The 22261-nt window shown below is 43.8% G+C and overlaps 1 protein-coding gene across 2 annotated transcripts in view; it reads left to right on the forward strand.

Annotated features, from left to right (window-relative positions):
- The window catches only part of LOC145347192 (histone-lysine N-methyltransferase Smyd1-like), a 76703-nt gene extending 61759 nt beyond the window's left edge, over positions 1-14944 (forward strand). For both annotated transcript variants that reach the window (XM_080195032.1, XM_080195040.1), the window contains 4 exons: positions 1238-1330; positions 7523-7686; positions 10120-10288; positions 14141-14944. In XM_080195032.1, coding sequence (XP_080051158.1) covers positions 1238-1330; positions 7523-7686; positions 10120-10288; positions 14141-14299 — 585 coding nt within the window. In that variant the 3' untranslated portion in view covers positions 14300-14944. The remainder of the gene's footprint in view (positions 1-1237; positions 1331-7522; positions 7687-10119; positions 10289-14140) is intronic.
- The last annotated feature ends 7317 nt before the right edge of the window (positions 14945-22261 follow it).

Raw genomic sequence — 22261 nt, forward strand, 5'->3', positions numbered from 1 at the left:
GCAATTTTTTCACTCAGAGGGTGGTGAGCATTTGGAACAAGCTGCCAGAGGCTGTAGTGGAGGTGGGTACAATTTTGTCTTTTAAAGAGCATTTAGACAGTTATATGGTTAAGATGGGTATAGAAGGATATGGGCCAAATGTGGGCAATTGGGACTGGTTTAATGGTAAAAACTGGGCAGCATGGACAACATTCAACACTGTCCAAACACAACTCATTCATCACTCTCTAAATCCAACTCATTCAATACTATCTAATCCTAAGACATTCAACATTAAGAATTCTGTTACGGTAAACAAGTGAATTGTAATGCATTTGGGCAGGTCAAATAATGTACACCAGTCAGATTTTCTTGATTATAAAATGGAAGTAACTTGCTGAGATTGCTGAGTGGGGTATGTGGTGATACTGTGCTATTAATACATTTTATGTTTCTGTGGAATGTTTTAAAGTTCAGTCGTTTTTCTACAGGGAATGAGTATGTCCAGACGGAATATAGTTCAGATGCTGGGAAAGCAACATGATGTGTTTACTAAGAAAGGGGTAATGGGATTTTGTTTATAAATGGAGATTTCCCCTGGGTTTTATTTGCATGAAGGAATGGAAACTGGGGTTTTTGTTTCGGTATACAGGGTGATGTCATGGTACAGTTAATGAGATGAGCTAGGGTTGCAGCACAGAGACAATTGTTCAGTTGCTGTCTGGGGTTGTTTATAGATGGAAGTCTACAAGTTGCTCTATCTCTCCACAAAGTCTCTCTGAAAGCTCCAATAATGCCAACCCAAGTTACAGCACATACATATGTGATTGCTAACTATATTTAAAGTGGATTTCAAGTCTATAGGAAAAATGTTACTAATCTGGAACTGAAATAGTGATAAGCTAAAAATTAAAGTTGTTTCTTTTCATGTTTAAAGACTGTTCAACTGTTAAGAGTTATGCTGCTTTATTTTGTTAGTGTTATGCTTAAACTGTTATAAATAGTGTTTGTTTTGATAAAAAAAATCCTTTAATTTGTCAATGTAATTCCTCCTGGAGTGAAGTATCCTTTGATCATATTTATGCCAAGATGGAAACAATGTTAGAGTCTAATCTGACTTTATAAAATACCTTGTGTTTCCGATCAGGAATCCTGATAGATAGCAACAGCTAGTCCACCCGAAACAAAGGTTCTATTGGAAGACTATTTAACAATTGTGCAGCGTCAACCGATAACCACCATATTTGTCACCTTTCAGCCATCAGATGAAACAGTGAAAGAGGTTATTGAGTTTTCAAAGACGACAATGGAGAAGATTGATAAAGATCGATCTGAGGGACTTTGGAATAATGTAAGTACAGGCAAAAATTCATTAAATCCAATTAACCTTAAGTCAACCAATATTGGACATGAGAATTTTTTCTTCCATTCTGGGTAGCATCCTTGAGTATTTGAGGATTGCTGAACCATGGCTTAACAAGCACGTTCAGTATGGAGCATAGTGTGGAGGCAGGCTCCAAGTCAACCTCATTTGGAATGGGAATCAAATCCCATGCCATTGGCTCAATTCTTTTTTCATATTTCTTCATGAGATGTAGGCATCGCTGGCTGGGCCAGCATTTATTACGCATCCCTGAGGGCATTTGAGAATCAACCACATTGCTGTGGCTCGAGAGTCACATATAGGCTTGAGTGGGTAAGGACGGTAGATTTCCTTCCCTAAAGGACATTCCCTTCCTCGGAGGACAAGACATTCTAGCCAAATAAGATAATTGCCTCCCCAGTGAGAATTATTTTTGACTTTATTTCCTTAACTTCAGCTAGAGTGTTTGGATTCGTACTGAGGAGAAAATTCCTCCGATATTATCAACAGATTTTAACCAACGCAATGTATTTGAGATGGGTTTGAATCTTTATTGCAGGTGGTAGTGGATAATGTAGCTATTGAGTGTGTGGTTGAAGAGGGGCTGGCAAAAATATAGTAATAGACACTTGATTACCTTCAACTTCTCTAAAGGTTCCATTTGAAGGAAGTCCCTGTCCTTCCCCAGTTTATGGTGGGCCAGCCCACCCTAAATAAAGGAAGTCATCGACATAACGGGCAACGCTTTTCCCTCTCTCTCTGCTTTCACCAGTACAGACTGGTCGGTCAATTCTGTCCCAGAATTTGCTTACAAAATAAAGGTGTGCAAATTACTAACATTGTTTTTCACATTCAAACTGAGCAGCAATGTGTGATGAGGAAGAGATACCACATGAACTGCAAATTTCTGGATGATTTGTCCCTTTTCCCCTGTGTCTCTTGCGCTCTCTTCCTCTTAATTTCAATCTTTCTTTCCCTCTTTTTAATACCTTGTTGGCACTTGATTTGATATTAAATCTACTCGGTCTAATTCACCTTCCTTCTGAGTCTCTAGAGTCATTGAGTCATTACAGCACAGAAGAAGGTCATTCAACCCATTGAGTTCAAGCTGGTTGACAGTAGACCAATTTTGTCTGTCCCTAATCTCAAACCCTCTTAAGTTTATTTCTTTCCCTCAAACGTCCATCCAATTTCATTCTGAAATTATCCATCATCTCTGCCCCTTTGCACTCATAGGCAGTGAGTGCCAGGTCATTACCAAGGGAGTCCCCCCTTCTTGCATAGAGTTATTGAATTTTTTAATTAAGTGAATGAGTAAGAGTAGGTAAATTATGACACACTGCTTTGCAAGAGCTCTGCCAGTTATGGAATAATTGCACGTAAATGTGACGCTCTCAGTGGTAACATTGCAATGACTATGCGCTGCAATCTTATCGTAAGGACTTACTTGCTATTTAAAAACCTAACTTTACAGTCATCATGTTGCCTTTTCAACACTGATCAAACCATCAAAGGTCTGCTCATGCCATGTTTGTTTAAATACACTTAGAGGATGTGGGCATCACTGACTTGGCCAGCATTTATTACCCATTCCTAATTGTCCTTCAGGAAGTAAAGTTTATTTATTAGTCACAAGGAAGTTTACATTAACACTGCAATGAAGTTACTGTGAAAATCCCCTACTCACCACACTCAGGCACCTGTTCGGGTACCTGTTAGGTAGAATTTAGCATGGCCAAGGCACGTAACCAGCACAGCTTTCGGACTGTGGATGGAAACTCGAGCATGCAGAGAAAATCCACGCAGACATGGGGAGAATGTGCAGACTCCACACAGACAGTGATCCAAGCTGGGAATCAAACTCGCATCCCTGATGCTGTGAGGCAGCAATGCTAACCACTATACCACTGTGCTGCTCCTGAGGTGGTATGATCTAAGGCTGTTCACCACGTAATATGTGTACTTAACCTCGCTGCCACCATTGCTGATTACCATGTTGTGTTATTATAATGACATACAGGCACCAATTGCTCATTCTGATTTTGGTTTATTTAGATTAGGCATGTGAGAACAGCCTTACATAGGACTATAACTTGGAGACATTAAGAGATAAGGACCAGCCTTGGGTGACTGTCTGTGTGGACTTTGCACATTCTCCCTGTGACTGCATGACTTTCCTCGGGTGCTCCAGTTTCTTCCCAGAGTCCAAAGATATGCTGGTTAGGTAGATTGGCTATGCTAAATTGCCCATTGGTATCAGGGGGACTAGCAGGGCAAGTACATGGGGTTACAGGGATAAGACCTGGGTGGGATTGTTGTCGGTGCAGGCTTGATGGGCCAAATGGTCTCCTCCTGCACTGTAGGGATTCTATGAAATCAAAACCTGGTAACATTGTGAAGTAATTATTGTAAAATATATTTAGATAATATTTAGTATCATGTATTTACATGCACGTTGTGTATACAAAACTTCCCATTCTTGCGTTGTTGTCACAGGTCTGTATCAAAGTTTTCCTATTATAAAGTCCTGGACCTTTACAATGGAATTGTAAATGGAATTAATTTATCTGTTTCACCTGAGGCTGCAATTACAGCCTTGATTTGAGTGGTGGCGCTGTTGTGCTGCTGATTTGCCTTTCCAATGTCCCAAGCAACTCACTGTCGCTCCTTCCCAAGTTTCCGACTTAAATTTAAATTTGTTCATTAGTGCCATGAGTAGACTTACATTAACACTGCAATGAAGTTACTGTGAAAATCCCCTAATTGCCACACTCTGGCACCTGTTCTGAGGGAGAATTTAGCATGGCCAAAGCAACTGAGACTGGGGAGGAAATCGGAGCACCCAAGGAAACCCACGCAGATATGGGGAGAATGTTCCAGTGACCAGAAGCTGGAATCGAACCTGCACCCCTGGTGCTGTGAGGCAGCAGTGCCACCTACTTACTATAAATGTTCATATAAATACAAATTATGGTATAAATATGTCTTCCCTCATTGTGTGGGTATGCCGGCGTTGGACTGGCGTAAACGCAGTAAAAAGTCTGACAACACCAGGTTTTAATCCAACCTTCAGGTAAGCATTCTCCAAGGCGGCCTTCACGACACACGACAGCGCAGAGTCGCTGAACAGAGACTGATAGCCAAGTTCCGCACACATGAGGACGGTCTCAACAGGGATCTTGGGTTCATGTCGCACTATTTGTAACCCCCGTGACTTGCCTGGGTTTGCAAAACCTCACTTACTGTACTGTCTGGAGACAATACACATCTCTTTAAACTGTGATCAGTGCTCCTACCACTCACATTATCAGCCACTTCAGGTCTTGAACAGCAGGTTAGGTGTAAGGATTCGCATTCTAATCAGTAATCTCTAAACTGTCTGTGCTTTATATGCTCTGTCTGAGGCCAGAACTCTCCATTCACCTGACAAAGGGACTAACACCGAAAGCTTGTGCGTTTACTATCAAATAAATCAGTTGGATTAAAACCTGGTGTTGTCAGACTTTTTACTGTGTTCCCTCATTGTGCCAGTCAGCACCTGGATAGGATGAATGGAGATATTGAGGGAGGGTTGACTCATCAAGGAATTTTCCGAGTCTTTTGCTATAATTTTGTCAGAATTGCTACAGGAATGGTGAAAAAAATGATGTAAACTGCAGACAATGAGTGGGCAGCTGAATCCCTGCAGGCCTGCCTGTGCTTGCCCCCAGTAACTCCCCCTGAAACATTTATATAGACTGCATAGAACCATAGAATTCCTACAGGGCAGAAAAAGGCCATTCGGCCCACTGGGCCTGCACCGACTGTCTGAAAGAGCATCTGAGCAAGGCTCATCCCCTGACCCGTGGCTAATCCGACACATTTCCCTATAAAACACAGAACTGTGGAATGGTTACAGCACAGAAAGAGGCTGTTTAGCCGAGTCCATCCCATCTGTGCCGGGTCTCTGCATAAAATATCTTTTGGAAATCCATATAAACTGCATCAGCAACAATAATCTCATCAACCTTCCCTTAGCCCTTCATAAGGCACCAGCAGTTAGTCAAACAGGATTTTCTCTTAGCAAATCCATGATGGCTTTCCTTAACTGACCCACATTTGTGCAAGAGACTTTTAATTTTGTCCCAAAATGTCATTTCTAGAAGCTTTTATGGGGAATTGTTCAAGAAACAGAACAAATTGACCTCCATGTGATATAAAGAAAGGTCAGACGGGGAGAAAGAGGGGGGTGGAGGAGAGGGAGGTGGTAATATCCTGGATTTTTATTGGCAGTTGTCATACTGGGAACTCCCGGCAGCAGATTAGAGTAGATGATTGGGTAGTTAGCCTTATTTTACAGAAGGGGGTTTTGCGTTCCCATAACTCATCAGTAGGGGGCACCAGTGCCCTGTTTTAAAGAACAAAGAAAAATACAGCACAAGTTCAGGCCCTTCGGTCCTCCAAGCCTGTTCCAATCATCATACCCTAAATAAACAAAAGAAACCTGCCCTTACCCACCGCATATCCCTCTATTCTCTCCCTATCCACATACCCATCCAGATGCCTTTTAAAAGTTACTAATGTGCCTGCTTCCACACCTCCTCCAGCAGCATGTTCCAGACACCCACCACTCTCTGTACATCTCCCTTAAACTTTCTCCCCCACTCATTTTGAACCTGTGCCCCTTTATAATTGACACTTTTACCCTGGGAAAAAGCCTCTGACTATCCACCCTGTCTATATCTCTCATAATTTTGTCAACCTCTAATCAGATGTCTCCTTCTTTCCGGTGAAAACAATCCTAGTTTATTCAACCTCTCCTCTTAGCCAACACCCTCGAGACCAGGCAACATCCTGATGAACCTCCTGTCAATGTCAATCTTGTTATTTTGGAGCTTTAGCCTTTATTGAATTGGATTGTCTAGTATACATTGAATATACATTGAACCTTACCCCAGGGGAAGGATTGTCTCCCTCAAGTGCAGGCAACAAAGATTGGGATCATTTTTGTGTGCCTTTACACGAGAGTGTCCCATAATTGGTCTGGAGAGAGGCCAGTTGTCCAATCAGGGCTGGTGGGCGGGCTCTCAAAGCTGGAGAGCCAATCAGAGGAGCTGTTGGTTGCAATGGAACGTAAGCAGTGGAGAGGAAGCTTTCAATTCGGCCCCCGCCCTGTGTCAACTTCATTGAATTGGTTCTGAGGGTGAAAGGTTAGATATATGAGAAGAGATTAAACAGTTTGGGCTTAGACTCGCTGGGGTATAGAAAGATGAGAGGGGATCTGATGGAGGTATATAAATACTAAAAGAAATTGATAAAGTAAACACAGGCCAAGTGTGGGAATCTTCCAAACAAATTGAAAGTGTCGAAATTGCGTAAAACCTGAAATAAATCCCATTGGATTTTTCAGCAGGATTTTCAAAATGAATCTCCCACACTCTATATTACACAATATATTCCTGATTAAAAAAAGGATAAGGGGATATGGGGAACAGGGAGGTGGATTCGAGTCCAGGGTGAGATCAGCCATGATCTGATTGAATGGGCGGAGCAGCTCGAAGAGCTGAGTTTCCCTACTTCTGCTCCTGATTCCTATGTTTCTATGTACATTTTTTAAAAAATTGGATTTTTGCATCCAGGCCACTGTGGGGTGTTGAGGCAGTAGGTGTGGGAGCTCCTCTGAAGAGTGGTCAGTGGCTTCTCCTGAATCCAAGAAGGCAGGGAGGGTCTTTAGGTCAGCCTAGGATGCAGCCCATTCGCAACCCTTGCATCCAGGCCTTCCCTGGGAGGCCACTTCCTGATGCCTGCAACTGGCTCTTCCTAAACCTGATCAGTCACCCTGCCAGGTTGATCGGCTGTGCACACCTGCCCACAGCCACACACCCCTCTGAGCTACCTTCCCAAAGATAGTCCAAGGATGAGATGGAACTGAGGAACCCGAACCTGGTATGGTTACTTCTAGCTCCCACATGGTCCAGTAGAGCTCAAATCTCTGCCTATAATATCTCAAGGAACTCCTTTGCTCCCAGGTCCAAGATGGGGTGAAATTAAATGGATAAATAGACAGCTGGATCGCTGGGATGATGTATTAGCACTTGAGTGAATAGATACCATTAACTTAATTCTCTCTGTTTCTTTCTCCTCCCTGTCCCCGTTGCTATCCATGTGTTTTCATCTTCCCCCCTCTCTGTGCAAGTTCAGGTGGTGAAGCTGTGTCGGGAATGTTTGAAAAAGCAGGAGCCTGTACTGGCCGAGACAAACCTTTATCTGCTGAAGTTCCTTAGCCTGGCCTCGGAAGTGCTCTCATACCTGCAGCATTTTGGAGAGGCAGCAGAATATGCCAAGAAAATGGTGGAAGGGTATCAGTAAGTGTCAACAATCACAAATGACGAGTTACGTATATGAAGGGACTTGCTGTCAATGAGAAGGTCGATGTCAGTAAGATGGTGGCATTTGGTGACCCTTTAACCATTCACCCTGCTCCCCACCCCTTTGAAAATGTCTTCTACTTTCAGAACCACCAATGGTGTTCCATTGGTAGCACTCTCGCCTCTGAGTCAAAAAGGTTGTGGGTTCAAGTCCCGCTCCAGAGACTTGAGTGTGCAGTACTAAGGGGCTGCTGCACTGTCAGAGGCTGCCGTCTTTGGGGATGAGACATTACATTGAGATCCTGTTTGCTGTCCCAGATGGGTATAAAGGATCCCATACTCCAAGTTCCAAGAACAGAAGGGGCATCCTCTCCAATGTCTATCCCGCAATAAACATCAATGAAAGCAAAGTTTGGGATCCGGTCTGGTCTATGTTGACCTTGCACGTTCTCCCTGTGTCTGAGTGGGTTTCCTCCAGATGCTCTGGTTTCCTCCCACAGATGTGGATGTGCCGGCGTTGGACTGGGGTAAACACAGTAAAAAGTCTGACAACACCAGGTTTTAGTCCAACCGATTTATTTGATAGTAAACGCACAAGCTTTCGGGATCCTTGTTGGGACCGTCCTCATGTGTGTGGAACTTGGCTATCAGTCTCTGAGACTGATAGCTAAGTTCCACACACATGAGGACGGTCTCAACAAGGATCTTGGGTTCATGTCGCACTATCTGTAACCCCCAACACTTGCCTAGGTTTGCAAAACCTCACTCACTGTGCTGTCTGGAGACAATACACATCTCTTTAACCTGTGGTCAGTGCTCCTTCCACTCACATTGTCGGCCACTTCAAGACTTGAACAGCAGGTTAGGTGTAAAGATTCGCATTCTAATAAGTAATCTGTAAACTGTCTGTGCTTTATATGCTCTGTCTGAGGCCAGAACTCTCCATTCACCTGACGAAGGGACTAACCCGAAAGCTTGTGTGTTTACTATCAAATAAATCGGTTGGACTAAAACCTAGTGTTGTCAGATTTTTTACTGTGTTCCTCCCACAGTCCAGAGATGTATGGGTTAGGTTGATTGGCCATGCTAAACTGCCCCTCAGTGTCAGGGGGATTAGCAGGATAAATGCATGGGGTAACAGGGATAGGGCCTGGGTGGGATACTTATCGGTGCAGACTTGATGGGCCAAATGGCCTCCTTCTGCAAGTTCATAGTGAAATGTTAACTCTGTTCCTCCCTCCACAGATGCTGCCAGACCCACTGAGTATTTCCTGTTCTCATTATCTGTTTGTTATCTCATTGCTGTTTTGCAAGAACTTCCTGTGAGAGAATTGGGCTGCCCTGATTCTTACCATACATTTCAGAAGTACTTTGCTGGTTATAAAGTGGGCGTCCCTGGGGATCATGAGAGGTGCTACATAAATGCAATTCCTTCCCTGTCTGGAGGCACGGGCCTGCTAGAACACTCATTCTGCAGATGTTTGTGATACCTCGCCCCAGTGGCCACTGGTTATGTCAGTAGGCTATTGGCCATGTTTAAGCATTAAGACCCAGTCCAATTCTGTTCACGCACAATGTGACAATCTCTCACATTTCCTGTGATGAACAACTAGGGGATTTTCACAGTAACTTCATTGCAGTGTTAATGTAATCCTACTTGGGACACTAATAAATAAACTTTAAAACAAATTCACAAGCAGCATGCTTGGCAGAACTGAATCAGAAAGCAATTGGAAAGTTGGATCAGTGAGGGGGTGATATGGTATTTTTGTGTTCAATCCCACACTTTAGGAAGGATGTCAAGGTGTAGAAAGAGTGTGGAACGGAGAATTAAGAATGAGACCTCAGTCAAGTGGGGAATCTTGGGTTGTTCCAATTCTCGTAAAGAATGTTAAAAGGAGATTCGATAAAGGCGATCAAAATCATGAATGGTTTTGAACGGCGAATAAGCAGAGACAGTTTTTAGTGGATAAAGGATTACTAACCAGGGGATACAAATTTGAGATGACTGGCAAAGGAGCAATAGCAAGATAAAAGAATGGAGGTTGCTGGAAGCAGGTTCAGTGAGGATTTGGATAAATACTTCATGGGTCAGGAAGCCTCTAGATTAAAGAGCAGGTGAAAGGGACAAATTCAAGAGCTTAGCAACAAACTGACACAGGCACGATGGGCTGAAAGACCTCCTTCTGTTCTCTATTTGAACTTAACACAAATAGACCACAAATCTGCATTCCCCCTGGTTAGTTTGACCCAAGATCAAAACGTATCATTTTTCTTAAATCCATTTCTTCCAAATGCTTTCCAGTTCAGTACAGTGCTGTCAGTTGTTGGTTATGTATAATAGCCCTGGGCATTGCTTGGCGTAAGTGGGGCCAAGGATTTTCCATCAGATGGCAATGGTTTTTAATCAAGCATCTTAACTGTTCACAGGAAACTCTACCATCATAACAATGCCCAGCTGGGTATGTCTCTGATGAGGGCTGGTGTCACACACTGGCACGCTGGACTCATAGAACCCGCTCACGCGATGATTTGCCAAGCGAATGGGATTCTCCTGGTGACACATGGCCCCTCCCATCCAATCACCAAGGATGTTGAGGTTAGTTTGAAAAGCAGTATTGCAATTGGAGCTGAAGATTTATTCTGCGACCGTGTTCGAATCTACAGTACAACGCATTCCTGTTTGATTCTCTTCGAAGCTGGACCAAGGTTTCTACTCTGCATCCGGTCTGACACCAACACAGTACAACCCACTTGTATTAGTCAATTGGCTACCATTAGGGTTGGGCATGTAGTGGTGCAGTGGTATTATCACGAGACCAGTAATCCAGAGACCTGGGCTAATCCTGTAATTACATGTTCTAATCCCACCATGGCAACCAGTAAATTCAGTTAATTAAATCTGGAATTGAAATGTTTGTCTTAGTACCATCTTAGGACCATGTGACAAGGTTCTTTAAGGGAGGCTGATCAAGGAGGTAGGATCCATGGGATTCAAGGCAATTGGCAAATTGGATCCAAAATTGGCTTGGTGTCAGGAAACAGAGGGTGATGGTCGAAGGTGTTGGGGATATGATTATTAAGTTCGCAGATGACATGGAAATTGGTGGTGTGGTAAATAATGAGGAGGAATGGATCAGTACCTGGGACTTCGATGTTGGATCAGTACCCGGGACTTCGATGTTGTGGCCATTTCAGAGACATGGATAGAGCAGGGGCAGGAATGGATGCTGCAGGTCCCGGGGTTTAAATGTTTTAGTCGAAGTAGAGAAGGAGGTAGAAGGGGGGGAGGGGTAGCATTATTGGTCAGGGATTGTATTACAGTGTCAGAGAGGAGGTTTGATGAGGACTTGTCTGTTGAGGTAGTATGGGCGGAGATTAGAAATAGGAGAGGAGAGGTCACCCTGTTGGGAGTCTTTTATAGACCTCCTAAAAGTTCTAGAGAGGTTGAGGAAAGGATTGCGGAGACGATCCTGGTTAGGAGTGAAAGTAATAGGGTAATTGTTATGGGGGATTTTAACTTTACTAATATTGATTGGAATTGTTATAGCTCTAACTCGTTAGAGGGGTCAGTTTTTGTGCAAAGTGTGCAGGAAGGTTTTTTGACTCAGTATGTAGATAGGCCAACTAGAGGTGAGGCTATATTGGATTTGGTGCTGGGAAATGAGCCAGATCAGGTGTTGGATTTGGAAGTTGGTGTGCATTTTGGTGATAGTGACCACAATTCGGTTACGTTCACCTTAGTGATGGAAAGGGATAGGCATGAACCTCGGGCCAGTGGTTTTAGCTGGGGGAAGGGTAATTATGAGGCTATTAGGAGAGAATTAGGAAGCATAGGTTGGACTAGGAGATTACAGGGATTGGGAACGTCCGAAATGTGGAGTTTTTTCAAGGAGCAGCTACTGCGAGTCTGTGATAGGTATGTCCCTGTCAGGCTAGGTGGAATTGGTAAGGCTAGGGAACCGTGGTGCACCAAAAAAGTTGATTCGTTGGTTAAAAAGAAAAAGGAGGCTTATGTTCGGATGAGACGTGAGCACTCGGATAGTGCACTAGAGAGCTTTAGATTGGCTAGGAGGGAGTTGAAGAGCGAGCTAAGGAGGGCTAAAAGAGGACACGAGAAGACTTTGGCTGATAGGGTTAAGGAGAATCCTAAGGCGTTCTATAGGTATGTCAAGAACAGAAGGTTGGTTAGGGCAAGGTTAGGGCCAGTTATAGACGGCAGAGGGAAGTTATGTGTGGAACCGGAGGAGATTGGTGAAGCATTGAACCAATATTTCTCTTCGGTGTTCACGCAGGGGGACATGGATATAGCTGAGGAGGACACTGGGTTGCAGGGGAGTAGAATTGACAGTGTTACAGTTGATAAGGAGGATGTGCTGGATATTCTGGAGGGTCTGAAAATAGATAAGTCCCCTGGTCCGGATGGGATTTACCCCAGGATTCTCTGGGAGGCAAGAGAAGTGATTGCAGAGCCTCTGGCTCTGATCTTCAGGTCGTCGTTGGCCTCTGGTGTAGTACCAGATGATTGGAGGTTAGCGAATGTTGTCCCATTGTTTAAGAAGGGGAACAGAGACTTCCCCGGGAATTATAGACCGCTGAGTCTCACTTCTGTTGTGGGCAAGGTTTTGGAAAAAATTATTAGGGATAGGATTTATAGTTATTTGGAGAGTAATGAGTTGATTGGAGATAGTCAGCATGGTTTTGTGGCGGGTAGGTCGTGCCTTACTAACCTTATTGAGTTTTTTGAGAAAGTGACCAAAGAGGTGGATGGGGGTAAGGCAGTGGACGTGGTGTATATGGATTTTAGTAAGGCGTTTGATAAGGTTCACCATGGTAGGCTTCTGCACAAAATGCAGATGTATGGGATTGGGGGTGATCTAGGGAACTGGATTAGGAATTGGCTAGCGGATAGGAGACAGAGGGTAGTGGTTGACGGTAAATATTCATCATGGAGTTCGGTTTCAAGTGGTGTGCCTCAGGGATCTGTGTTGGGGCCACTGCTGTTTGTGATTTTTATTAATGATCTGGATGAGGGTATAGTTGGGTGGATCAGTAAATTTGCTGATGACACCAAAGTCGGAGGTGTGGTAGATAGTGAGGAAGGGTGTCATAGTTTGCAGGAAGACTTAGACAGGTTGCAGAGCTGGGCCGAGAGGTGACGGATGGAGTTTAATGCAGAGAAATGTGAGGTAATTCACTTTGGTAGGAATAACAGATGTGTTGAGTATAGGGCTAACGGGAAGACTTTGAATAGTGTGGAGGAGCAGAGGGATCTAGGTGTATGTGTACATAGATCCCTGAAAGTTGGGAATCAAGTAGATAAGGTTGTTAAGAAGGCATACGGTGTCTTGGTGTTTATTGGTAGGGGGATTGAATTTAGGAGTCGTAGCGTTATGTTGCAACTGTACACAACTCTGGTGCGGCCGCACTTGGAGTATTGTGTGCAGTTCTGGTCCCCACATTACAGGAAGGATGTGGAGGCTTTGGAGAGGGTGCAGAGGAGGTTTACCAGGATGTTGCCTGGTATGGAGGGGAGATCCTATGAGGAGAGGCTGAGGGATTTGGGGTTGTTTTCGCTGGAAAGAAGGCGGCTAAGAAGGGATCTTATTGAAACATATAAGATGACTAGAGGTGTAGATAGGGTGGATAGTGATAGCCTTTTTCCTCTGATGGAAAAATCTAGCACGAGGGGGCATGGCTTTAAACTAAGGGGGGGTAGTTATAGGACAGATGTCAGGGGTAGGTTCTTTACCCAGAGGGTGGTGAGGGATTGGAATGCCCTGCCTGCTGCAGTTGTAAATGCGCCTAGTTTGGGGGCGTTTAAGAGGTCTGTGGACAGGTTTATGGACGAAAAGGGATTGGTTTAGGTTAGTGGGTCATTGTTGTTGTTTTTTTTTAACTGGTCGGCGCAACATCGTGGGCCGAAGGGCCTGTTCTGCGCTGTAATGTTCTATGTTCTATGTTCTATGAAAGCCTTAGGATGCAATCTTACCAGCCATGCATGCCACATGCCTGCCACAGCGAGGTTGGAAAATTTGGTGGCCAGCCAAATCTCCATTCGCTGCAGAGGAATGGGAAAAATCTGCTGTCGAGGGGCCGGGACCCAGGTTTGATTCCTGGCTTGTGTCACGCCTTGTGTGGAGTCTGCACACTCTCCCCATGTCTGTGTGGGTTTCCTCTGGATGCTCTGGTTTCCTCCCACTGTCTAAAGATGTGTAGGTTAGGTGGATTGGCCATGCTAAAATTGTCCCTTAGTGTCCAAAGATGTGTAGATTAGGCGGACTAGCCATGCTAAACTTGTCCCTTAGTATCCAAAGATGTGTAGGTTAGGGAGATTAGTGGGATAAACGTGTGGGGTTGTGGGAAGTGGGCCTGCTCTGTTGGAGAGCTGGTGCGGACCCAATGGGCCTAATCAGCAGTAATGATTAATTGAATTGTGCCTGTCTCACAGACCATGCGGTGCCAGACGGAAATGGAGCTGCGAATGTTCAAGGAGAATGAATTCCTTTATCACCAGATGAGAGAGGCAGCCCTGAAGAATCAAAAAATGCAAATGATGGCTGAGCCAGCTGCCGAGTACGTCAAGGAGCTTTTCCACAGGAAGAAATAAAAAATGTTTGCGTTTGTTTTTTTTTTGCTGCGGGAGTACTGGATCGATTAAGTGTGTTGCAACTGGTGGTCGAAGGTTGGGTGTGGGACAAAAGCGAGGAGAGTTCAGTCGCAATCAGAACTCGTCAATCACCCATATGAAAAATTGGACAGCGCTTCTCCCTCACAAAATGGTATTTGGTGCAGTCATGTATTTCCACGTGTCACTTGTAAAGCAAACTGTTTGTCTAACGTGCTTTTCACAGCATTAGGGGAGTCAGGGTGAGATGGGGTGGAGAACTGGACGTACGGGGAGTAACTTTAATCGGGGTGGAATCCCAGTTTTACATTTTACTCACTCTCACGCTCCATTCATTTCAATGGACATTGGGCAGTGAGCGAGTAGCCAAAGAGGGGTAAATAGGGTTAGGTTAAAATTACTCCCCAGACAGATCGTTTTTTTTCTCTCTATTATGGTGCTCAGTGGTCTACAAGTGCAGCTCTCCTCAATTGCTTTTTTTTTTACCCCATTCAGTGCGTTGTCAATCCTGTCCTGGGTCAGTTCATACCGGACCCCTGAGGTCTCTTTGTTCCCAGTAGTTAGGGGAAAGAGAAAAGAAATCCTGTTTGGAGGTATGATCCTCACCTCCTCCCCCTCCCCTTAGACTGTTAGGAGGTTGTAGGAACATTGTGCGGCCGACAATGACACACTACCACTCTAACAACACTGGAATCGATCGCAAGGTACCTTTGTGCTGAGCAACATATGGCGATGTGCAGATGGGATAGGCCAATCTGGCAAGAGTGATTCAGATTCGTAAGTTCTTCATAAGATATAGGAGCAGAACTAGGCCATTCAGCCCATCAAGTCTACTCCACCATTCACTCATGCCTGCCTCGCTCCTCATCCCCATTTTCCTGCTTTCTCTCTGCAACTCTTCAACCCATTACCAATTAAAAATCTGTCTAACTCCTCCTTAAATTCACCCACTGTCCCAGCATCCACTGCACTTTGGGGCAGTGAATTCCACAGATTCACATCCCTTTGGGAAAAGTAATTTCCCCTCAACTCTGTTTTAAATTTGCTACCCCTTATCCTAAGACTATGACCTCTCGTCCTAGGATGCCCCACAAGAGGGAGCACCCGCTCCACGTCTACTTTATCCACACTTTTTATCATCTTGTATATTCGATCTCCCCTCATTCTTCTAAATTCCAGAGAGTATAGGCCTAAACTGTTCAATCTCTCTTTGTACGACAAACCCCTCACCTGTGGAACCAATCTAGTGATCATAAGATTCATAGGATTGTACAGCAAATAAAGAGGCTATTCAGCCCATTGAGCTTGTGGAAGCTCATGAAAAGAGCTATCCGTTTAGTCCCAATAAATCTGCTCTTTCCCAATAAATTTGTTACCTTTTAAAGCAAACTCCCCATTTTCTTTTGAAAGTTGCTATTGAATTGGACCCTTCCAGCCTTTTGTGTTCCAAATCATAATATCACTGTTTCTTCATTGTCACTGGGATAAAAATCCTAGAATTCCTTCTCCATAGCACTCTGAGTGTACCTACACCACAGGGACTGCAGCGGTTCAAGAAGGCAACTCACCACCACCTTCACAAGGTCACTAGGGATGGGCAATAAATTCCGGTCTAGCCAGCGATACCCACATCCCATAAAATGAATTTTTAAAAATTTACTGTGTCAAAAAGAAATCTCTTCCCTGACCCCCGTCCCCACATCCCGTTTTCCACTCCCACCCACTCCCCATCCCTCATCTCACTCTCCTTCCAACTCTTGGGGAAGAAAATAATAGATGGAACAGCCCTGACGACTAGATCTAGTGATACCCAGACCGAGCACCTATCTCTCATTTGGAATGAGCGATTTGTACATGTGTAAGCCTTGTGGTGACCATGACTCCGTGCTCTCTCAGACTTTCCAATGTAAATCAGAATCTTAAATGTTGGAAACTCCAGTGTCATGGATCAGCTGAGCAAATCCTGACTGGAAGACCTGGAGCTTCATCAAGCAGAGAAGACAGGTGTTAAAGGGAAAGGTGGACTGAGCGTTAATTGCTTAACCTACCCCCCACCCCATTTCTCAGACTTTGGTGGGGTTAAGAAATGGAATGAATCCAATTTTCATTCATTTTACATTGCGGTCCCTGAGGTGTATGTACAGCCACATTGCTGTTGGGGAGGGAATTCCAGGATCCTGCACCAAGCAACTGTGAAGGAACAGTGGCACTGGAAACTCAGGGATGGGTCTGACTTTATCATTTCCTCAGCTCAAAAGAATTGTTTTGTTTAAAAAAGTGATTTAAAAAAAAACCTTTGAAAGCAGGTATTATAAACTTGTGCCAAGAGAAAGGCGAGGAGACAATCTTGTCATTTTTGTTTTCAGACAGACATTTTTGGCCTCAGAGATGTAAAGATTTTAGTTCCTAAAGTTCCTTGATTTACACCCTTTGCAAAGTGCGGCATAGTGGTATTGTCACTGGACTAATAGTCTAGTAGGCCCAGGACAATTATTAGGGGACATGAGTTTGAAACCCACCATGGCAGATGTTGAAATTTGAATTCAATAAAAAAAAATCTGGAATTAAAAACCACTGCTGTCAAAAAAAATCTGGTTCACTAATGTCCTTTAGGGAAGGAAATCTGTTGTCCTCACCTGGTCTGGCCTACATGTGACTCCAGGGCCATGTGGTTGACTCTTAAATACCCTCTAAAAGTTGAAGGGTAATTAGGCGTGGGCGATAACTGCTGGCCCACTCAGCAATATCCATTTCTCAGGAATGAATTTAAATTTTAAGAAGCATTAAGAGAGAATCTCCAACCTCACCCATGTATCACACATATACTGTTTGTGTGGGGTTTACACATTCTTCTTGTGTCTGCGTGGGTTTCCTCCGGGTACTCCGGTTTCCTCCCACAGTCCAAAGATGTGCGGGTCAGGTTGATTGGACGTGCTAAGAAATTGCCCCTTAGTATCCAGGGATGTGTAGGTTAGAGGGATTAGTGGGTATAATATGTAGGGATATGGGGGTAGGGCCTGGGTGGGATTGTGTTTGGTGCAGACTCGATGGGCCAAAGGGCCTCTTTCTGCACTGTAGGGTTCTATGGTTCTAAGCATATGACCAGTTTTGGGGCCGGAAATAGACTCTACTTTGAATCTTGCTGGGGATGCACCTCGGAATATACTTGTCTGCTTTGCTCTCCGCTCTCAGTCCGAATAAGTCACACTGCTTCTCCCACCCAAATGTCCGTAATTCAAGAGAATCTGATGTTTCAGAAAATCAGGTAGATTGGCATAATTCTCCCATTGGCTGAGGGAATTGCGGTTTTGATACTGTGCCAGTGATCCAAAAACCTGCACCTGAGAACATAGATTCAAATCCCATCACAGCCAACTGGGGAATTTGAACTTAAATAAATCTGGAATCAAAAAAGTAGTGTCAATAATAGTGTCGAAGAAACTAGGAGTCACTAAAACTCAATTCGTTCATAATGATCTTTGGGAAAGAAATTTACTATCCTTACCGGGTCTGGCCTATATGTGACCCACTCCAAAATGTTTAGCTCTGAACCAAAATGGTCCAATAAGTCACTAGTTGGATGGCAGTTCACAATCACTGTTTGCTTGAAGGTGAATGGGTAACAATTGCTCACCTTGCCAGTGCTGCCCACATTCGTTGAATGAATTAAATAACATATTGATGCAAGAATAAAAACAATCATTTTTTTTAGGTCATGTAAGACCTTCCCAGTTCCCTACACAGCCCTTTGGTATGATGGATTACACTTCTGGTCAAATGAATTGTCCTGGACATGAAAAGTAAATGAATAGTGTACGCAATTAAATTCACACTAGCCTTCCACTATCTCACTGAATAGGTTTACAATAACATTTTTACACTGCTTTGTTGTCTCCTTGTTCTTTAAGCTCCGCCAGTCTACTAAATGCCTGAGCGCACTTTGTAATAAAACAAGTATTAAGCTAACAAAGGGCATTAGGTGAAAAGAAATAAAGATATTACATGAAATGGTTTAATTATATTTGTCAAGTCAAATGCTATGTACTTGATCAAACAATGCCAGCTGCAAACATCTGAAATAAAAAGTTTTATTTAAAGGAACCTTGTGGCTTTCTCCTGATTGTGGCTAGATTTTTTTTAACATCAATATATCTGAACTGTCTCCTACACTGGGATTCCTTCTTCCCTCTTATAGAACATAGAACAATACAGCACAGTACAGGCCCTTTGGCCCTCGATGTTGTGCCGAGCTTTGTCCGAAACCAAGATCAAGCTATCCCACTCCCTATCATTTTGGTGTGCTCCATGTGCCAATCCAATAACCGCATGAAAATTCCTAAAGTGTCCAACTCCACCATCACAGCAGGCAGTGGATTCCATACCCCAACCACTCTGAGTAAAGAACCTACCTCAGGCATCCCTCCTGTATCTCCTACCATGAACCTTATAGTTATGCCCTCTCTATCATCTTTGGGCTGTGGGTGAAAATAGGAGGACCCAGAGGAAACACATGCAGACAAGGGAAGAACATGCAAACATCATCTGTGCTACCCTCATCAATATCATAGAATCCAATCCCTACAGTGCAGAAGAAGGCCATTCAGCCCATCAAGTCTGCACTGACTCTCTGACAGAGCATCTTATCCAGGCCCTTACCCCGTAACCCCATGTATTTACTCCACTGATCGCCTAACCTACACATCCTGGGTCATTAAGGGGTAATTTACTATGGCCAATCTACCCAACCTGCACATCTTTAGACTATGTGAGGAAATCCGAGCACCCGGAGAAACCCACGCAGAATTTATTCTGCTCTGATGCTTCAACATTGTGCTAGATTATTGATGAGAAATGGTTTGCACAGGATTATGTTGAGGTCACATCACCCAAGCAATTCTTTACAGCTGGCCTATGCTGTCTTTTTATAGAATAGAACCCTCACTGTGCAGGAAGAGGCCTTTCAGCCCATTGAGTCTGCACTGACTCTCTCCAAATGAGCATCCTACCCAGGCCCACACTTATACCTATAACCCATTCATATACCATGGTCAATCTCCCTAACCTGCACATCATTGGACACTAAGGGGCAATTTAGCATGTCTAATCCACCTAACCCACATATATTTGGACTGTGGGAGGAAACCAGAGCATCCGAAGGAAACCCACACAGACAGTCATCCATGGCTGGAATTGAACCTGTGTCCCTGGCATTGTGAGATAGTAGTGCTAACCGCTGCACCAGGACTGAGTATGAGGAGAGATTAAGTTGGTTAGGATTACATTCGCTGGAGCTAAGAAGAATGAGGGGAAATCTCATATCAAATTCTAACAGGACTAGACAGGATAGATGCAGAAAGGATGTTCCCAGATCTAAGTGTCACATGCTGAGGATATAGTGTACACCATTCAGGACTGAGTTGGTGAGATCATTTCTTCAGCCAGAGGGTGGTGAATGTGTGGAATTCACCATCACAGCAAGTAGCTGAGGTAAAAATGTTGTACGTTTTCATGGAGGAGTTAGATATAGCTCTTAGGGCTAAAGGAGTCAAGGGATATGGAGAGAAAGTGGGATCACGGTATTGATTTTGATAATCAGCCACAATTATAATGAATGGCAGAACAGGCTCAAAGACCTTTTATTCCTATATTCCTTGGGGTACAGTTGATCAAACATATGGGGGTGGGGGAAAGGGACCAGGCCATTGTGTTGAATGATCAGCCATGATCATAATGAATGGGGGAAGCAGGTTCAAAGGGCCAAATGGCCTACTGCTACTCCTAATTTCCTTTGTATTTGTTTCCCCACAAAAATAATTCACCCTTCCTTGTTTTAAAAGGCTTTAGTTGTTCAGACACCCTATCATAGTGTGAGCCACAATGAACAGTTGGATCCTTCAGAGTCCAGTATTTGATCTGTTATGCTGGCATTAATAGAGTTACAAGGAAATTCAAAGTGAGGACAACTTCTTGTGGCACAGTTCATTCATTAAAAAGTGCATTCATTAACAGCTATGAAGATCCTTAGAGATGCTAAGGGAGGGATGTCTCATCTTTTCTAATAGGGGTTTACGATCAGTAGTTAGTGAAATTATTGGTGGAATTTTTTTTGATAAGCGAGGGGATTAAGGGTTATGGGGAGAGGGTGGGAATGTGGAACTGAGCCACAACAGATCAGCCATGATCTTATGAATGGCAGGGTAGGCTTGAAGGGCTAGATGGCCTACTCCTGCTCCTATTTCTTATGTTCTTATCCAAAGGTGAGTGCCATCTACTTGTGGTTAGTGAGCATATCTTTTCTACATTAGTTAGGGCTCTTGAAGCAAACATTCATTGTATGTGACAAGACAGCTCCAATATCATAGGGAGATGCATCACATGCCAAAATGTTACAGCAGCACAGTAGTTAACACCACTGCCTCAGTGCCAGGGACCTGGGTTCAATTCCTGGCTTGAATCACTGTGTGGAGTTTGCATGTTCCTTGGTCTGTGGGTTTCCACCTGGTGCTTCAGCTTTCCCCTCAAACAGCCTGAAAGGCATGCTTGTTAGGTGCATTGACCCAAACAGGCACAGGACTATGGTGACCAGGGGAATTTCATTGCAATGTTAATTTAAGTCTTACTTTTGACAATCAAAACTTTGTCATGTGAAAAATAGAGTAAAATGCAGGTGACTGGTCTGAGTGCCAACAAACAGCTGAGTCTGATGCATGGAGTGAGGAATGGTAGCCCCTTAATCCAAACCTATTGAGCTACAGAAAATCTCAACACCAGGTTAAAGTCCAACAGGTTTATTTGGAATTATGATCTTGAGTATTGCTCCTTCATCAGGAGAGGGGTTTGTGGTGAAACTTGTGATGCCAAGTAAACCTGTTGGACTTTTAACTTGGTGTTCAGACTGCTTACTGTGCCCACCCAAGTGGGGTGCTAGCATCCCCACATTATGGCTATTGAGCAGCCATGGAGATGCCAGTGTTGGATTGGGGTAAACATACTAAGAAGTCTCAACACCAGGTTAAAGTCTAACAGGTTTATTTAATAGTAAACCCACTTGTTTACTATTAAATAAACCTGTTAGACTTTAACCTGGTGTTGAGACTTTGGTATTTGAGCAGCAACAAGGACAAACTTAAAATCCTTGTGGGAAATGGAACTTTAATTTTAGTAAAAAAGTCAACACCTATTGTATGATAAATATAAGCCTTGAGCCAAGACAATTGGATGGAATGGATGAGCTCCAGGCTCAAGGAGCTGAATGTTGAAGTATGATGACAGCTGCTTAAGGGAAAGGCAACAACTCCAACTGAAATCGGATCAGAGAACTTAAAGTAAACCTGAAACTGTTTTAACTTGAAACATCCTCCAATTGTGGTGCCAGGTTACTATGGAAATGAGTGATGAAACTTTCTGCAATGGAGCAAAACATTTTCCACTGGGGCAGGAACAGGAGTGATAAAATCAAAAACTCTGAACATGTTGGCATAAATACATGATTGTTGCCTCCCCAGTCCAGTCAGTCAGTGACTGGGCACATTGCTGCAGCCCAATGTTTGATGCACTAACATCTGATACAGGCTCTTTAGCCTAATTCTCCTCCACCACAACCAAAATCCATTTATTTCAGTCTGATGTCATGCTGGCAAGCAGACCTCCCGGGGAGGACAGGTGAAGTTGCTGCCAGGGCAGGGACATTGTTTGCTTTGCCTATAGGCAGAAAAAGCCAATCTTGTTGGCAGCTTCAAAAACTTCCTGCTTGACATCAGCCTTTGCTGACATTGGGGAAATTCCACTAGAACCTAAACCACAAAAATCTTCATCTCTTAAAATAGGCTCCAATACTGGAGCCTGCCTTCAGCCTACACCAAGATATAAAAACCATACTTCTGAACCTTAGTTATACAAACAACAGTTGGAAGATGACCATAATGTTTGGTATACCATGTGAAA

Source organism: Carcharhinus amblyrhynchos, chromosome 1 (assembly GCF_965287045.1).
Source record: "Carcharhinus amblyrhynchos chromosome 1, sCarAmb.v2.hapA, whole genome shotgun sequence".
Lineage (NCBI taxonomy): Eukaryota > Metazoa > Chordata > Chondrichthyes > Carcharhiniformes > Carcharhinidae > Carcharhinus > Carcharhinus amblyrhynchos.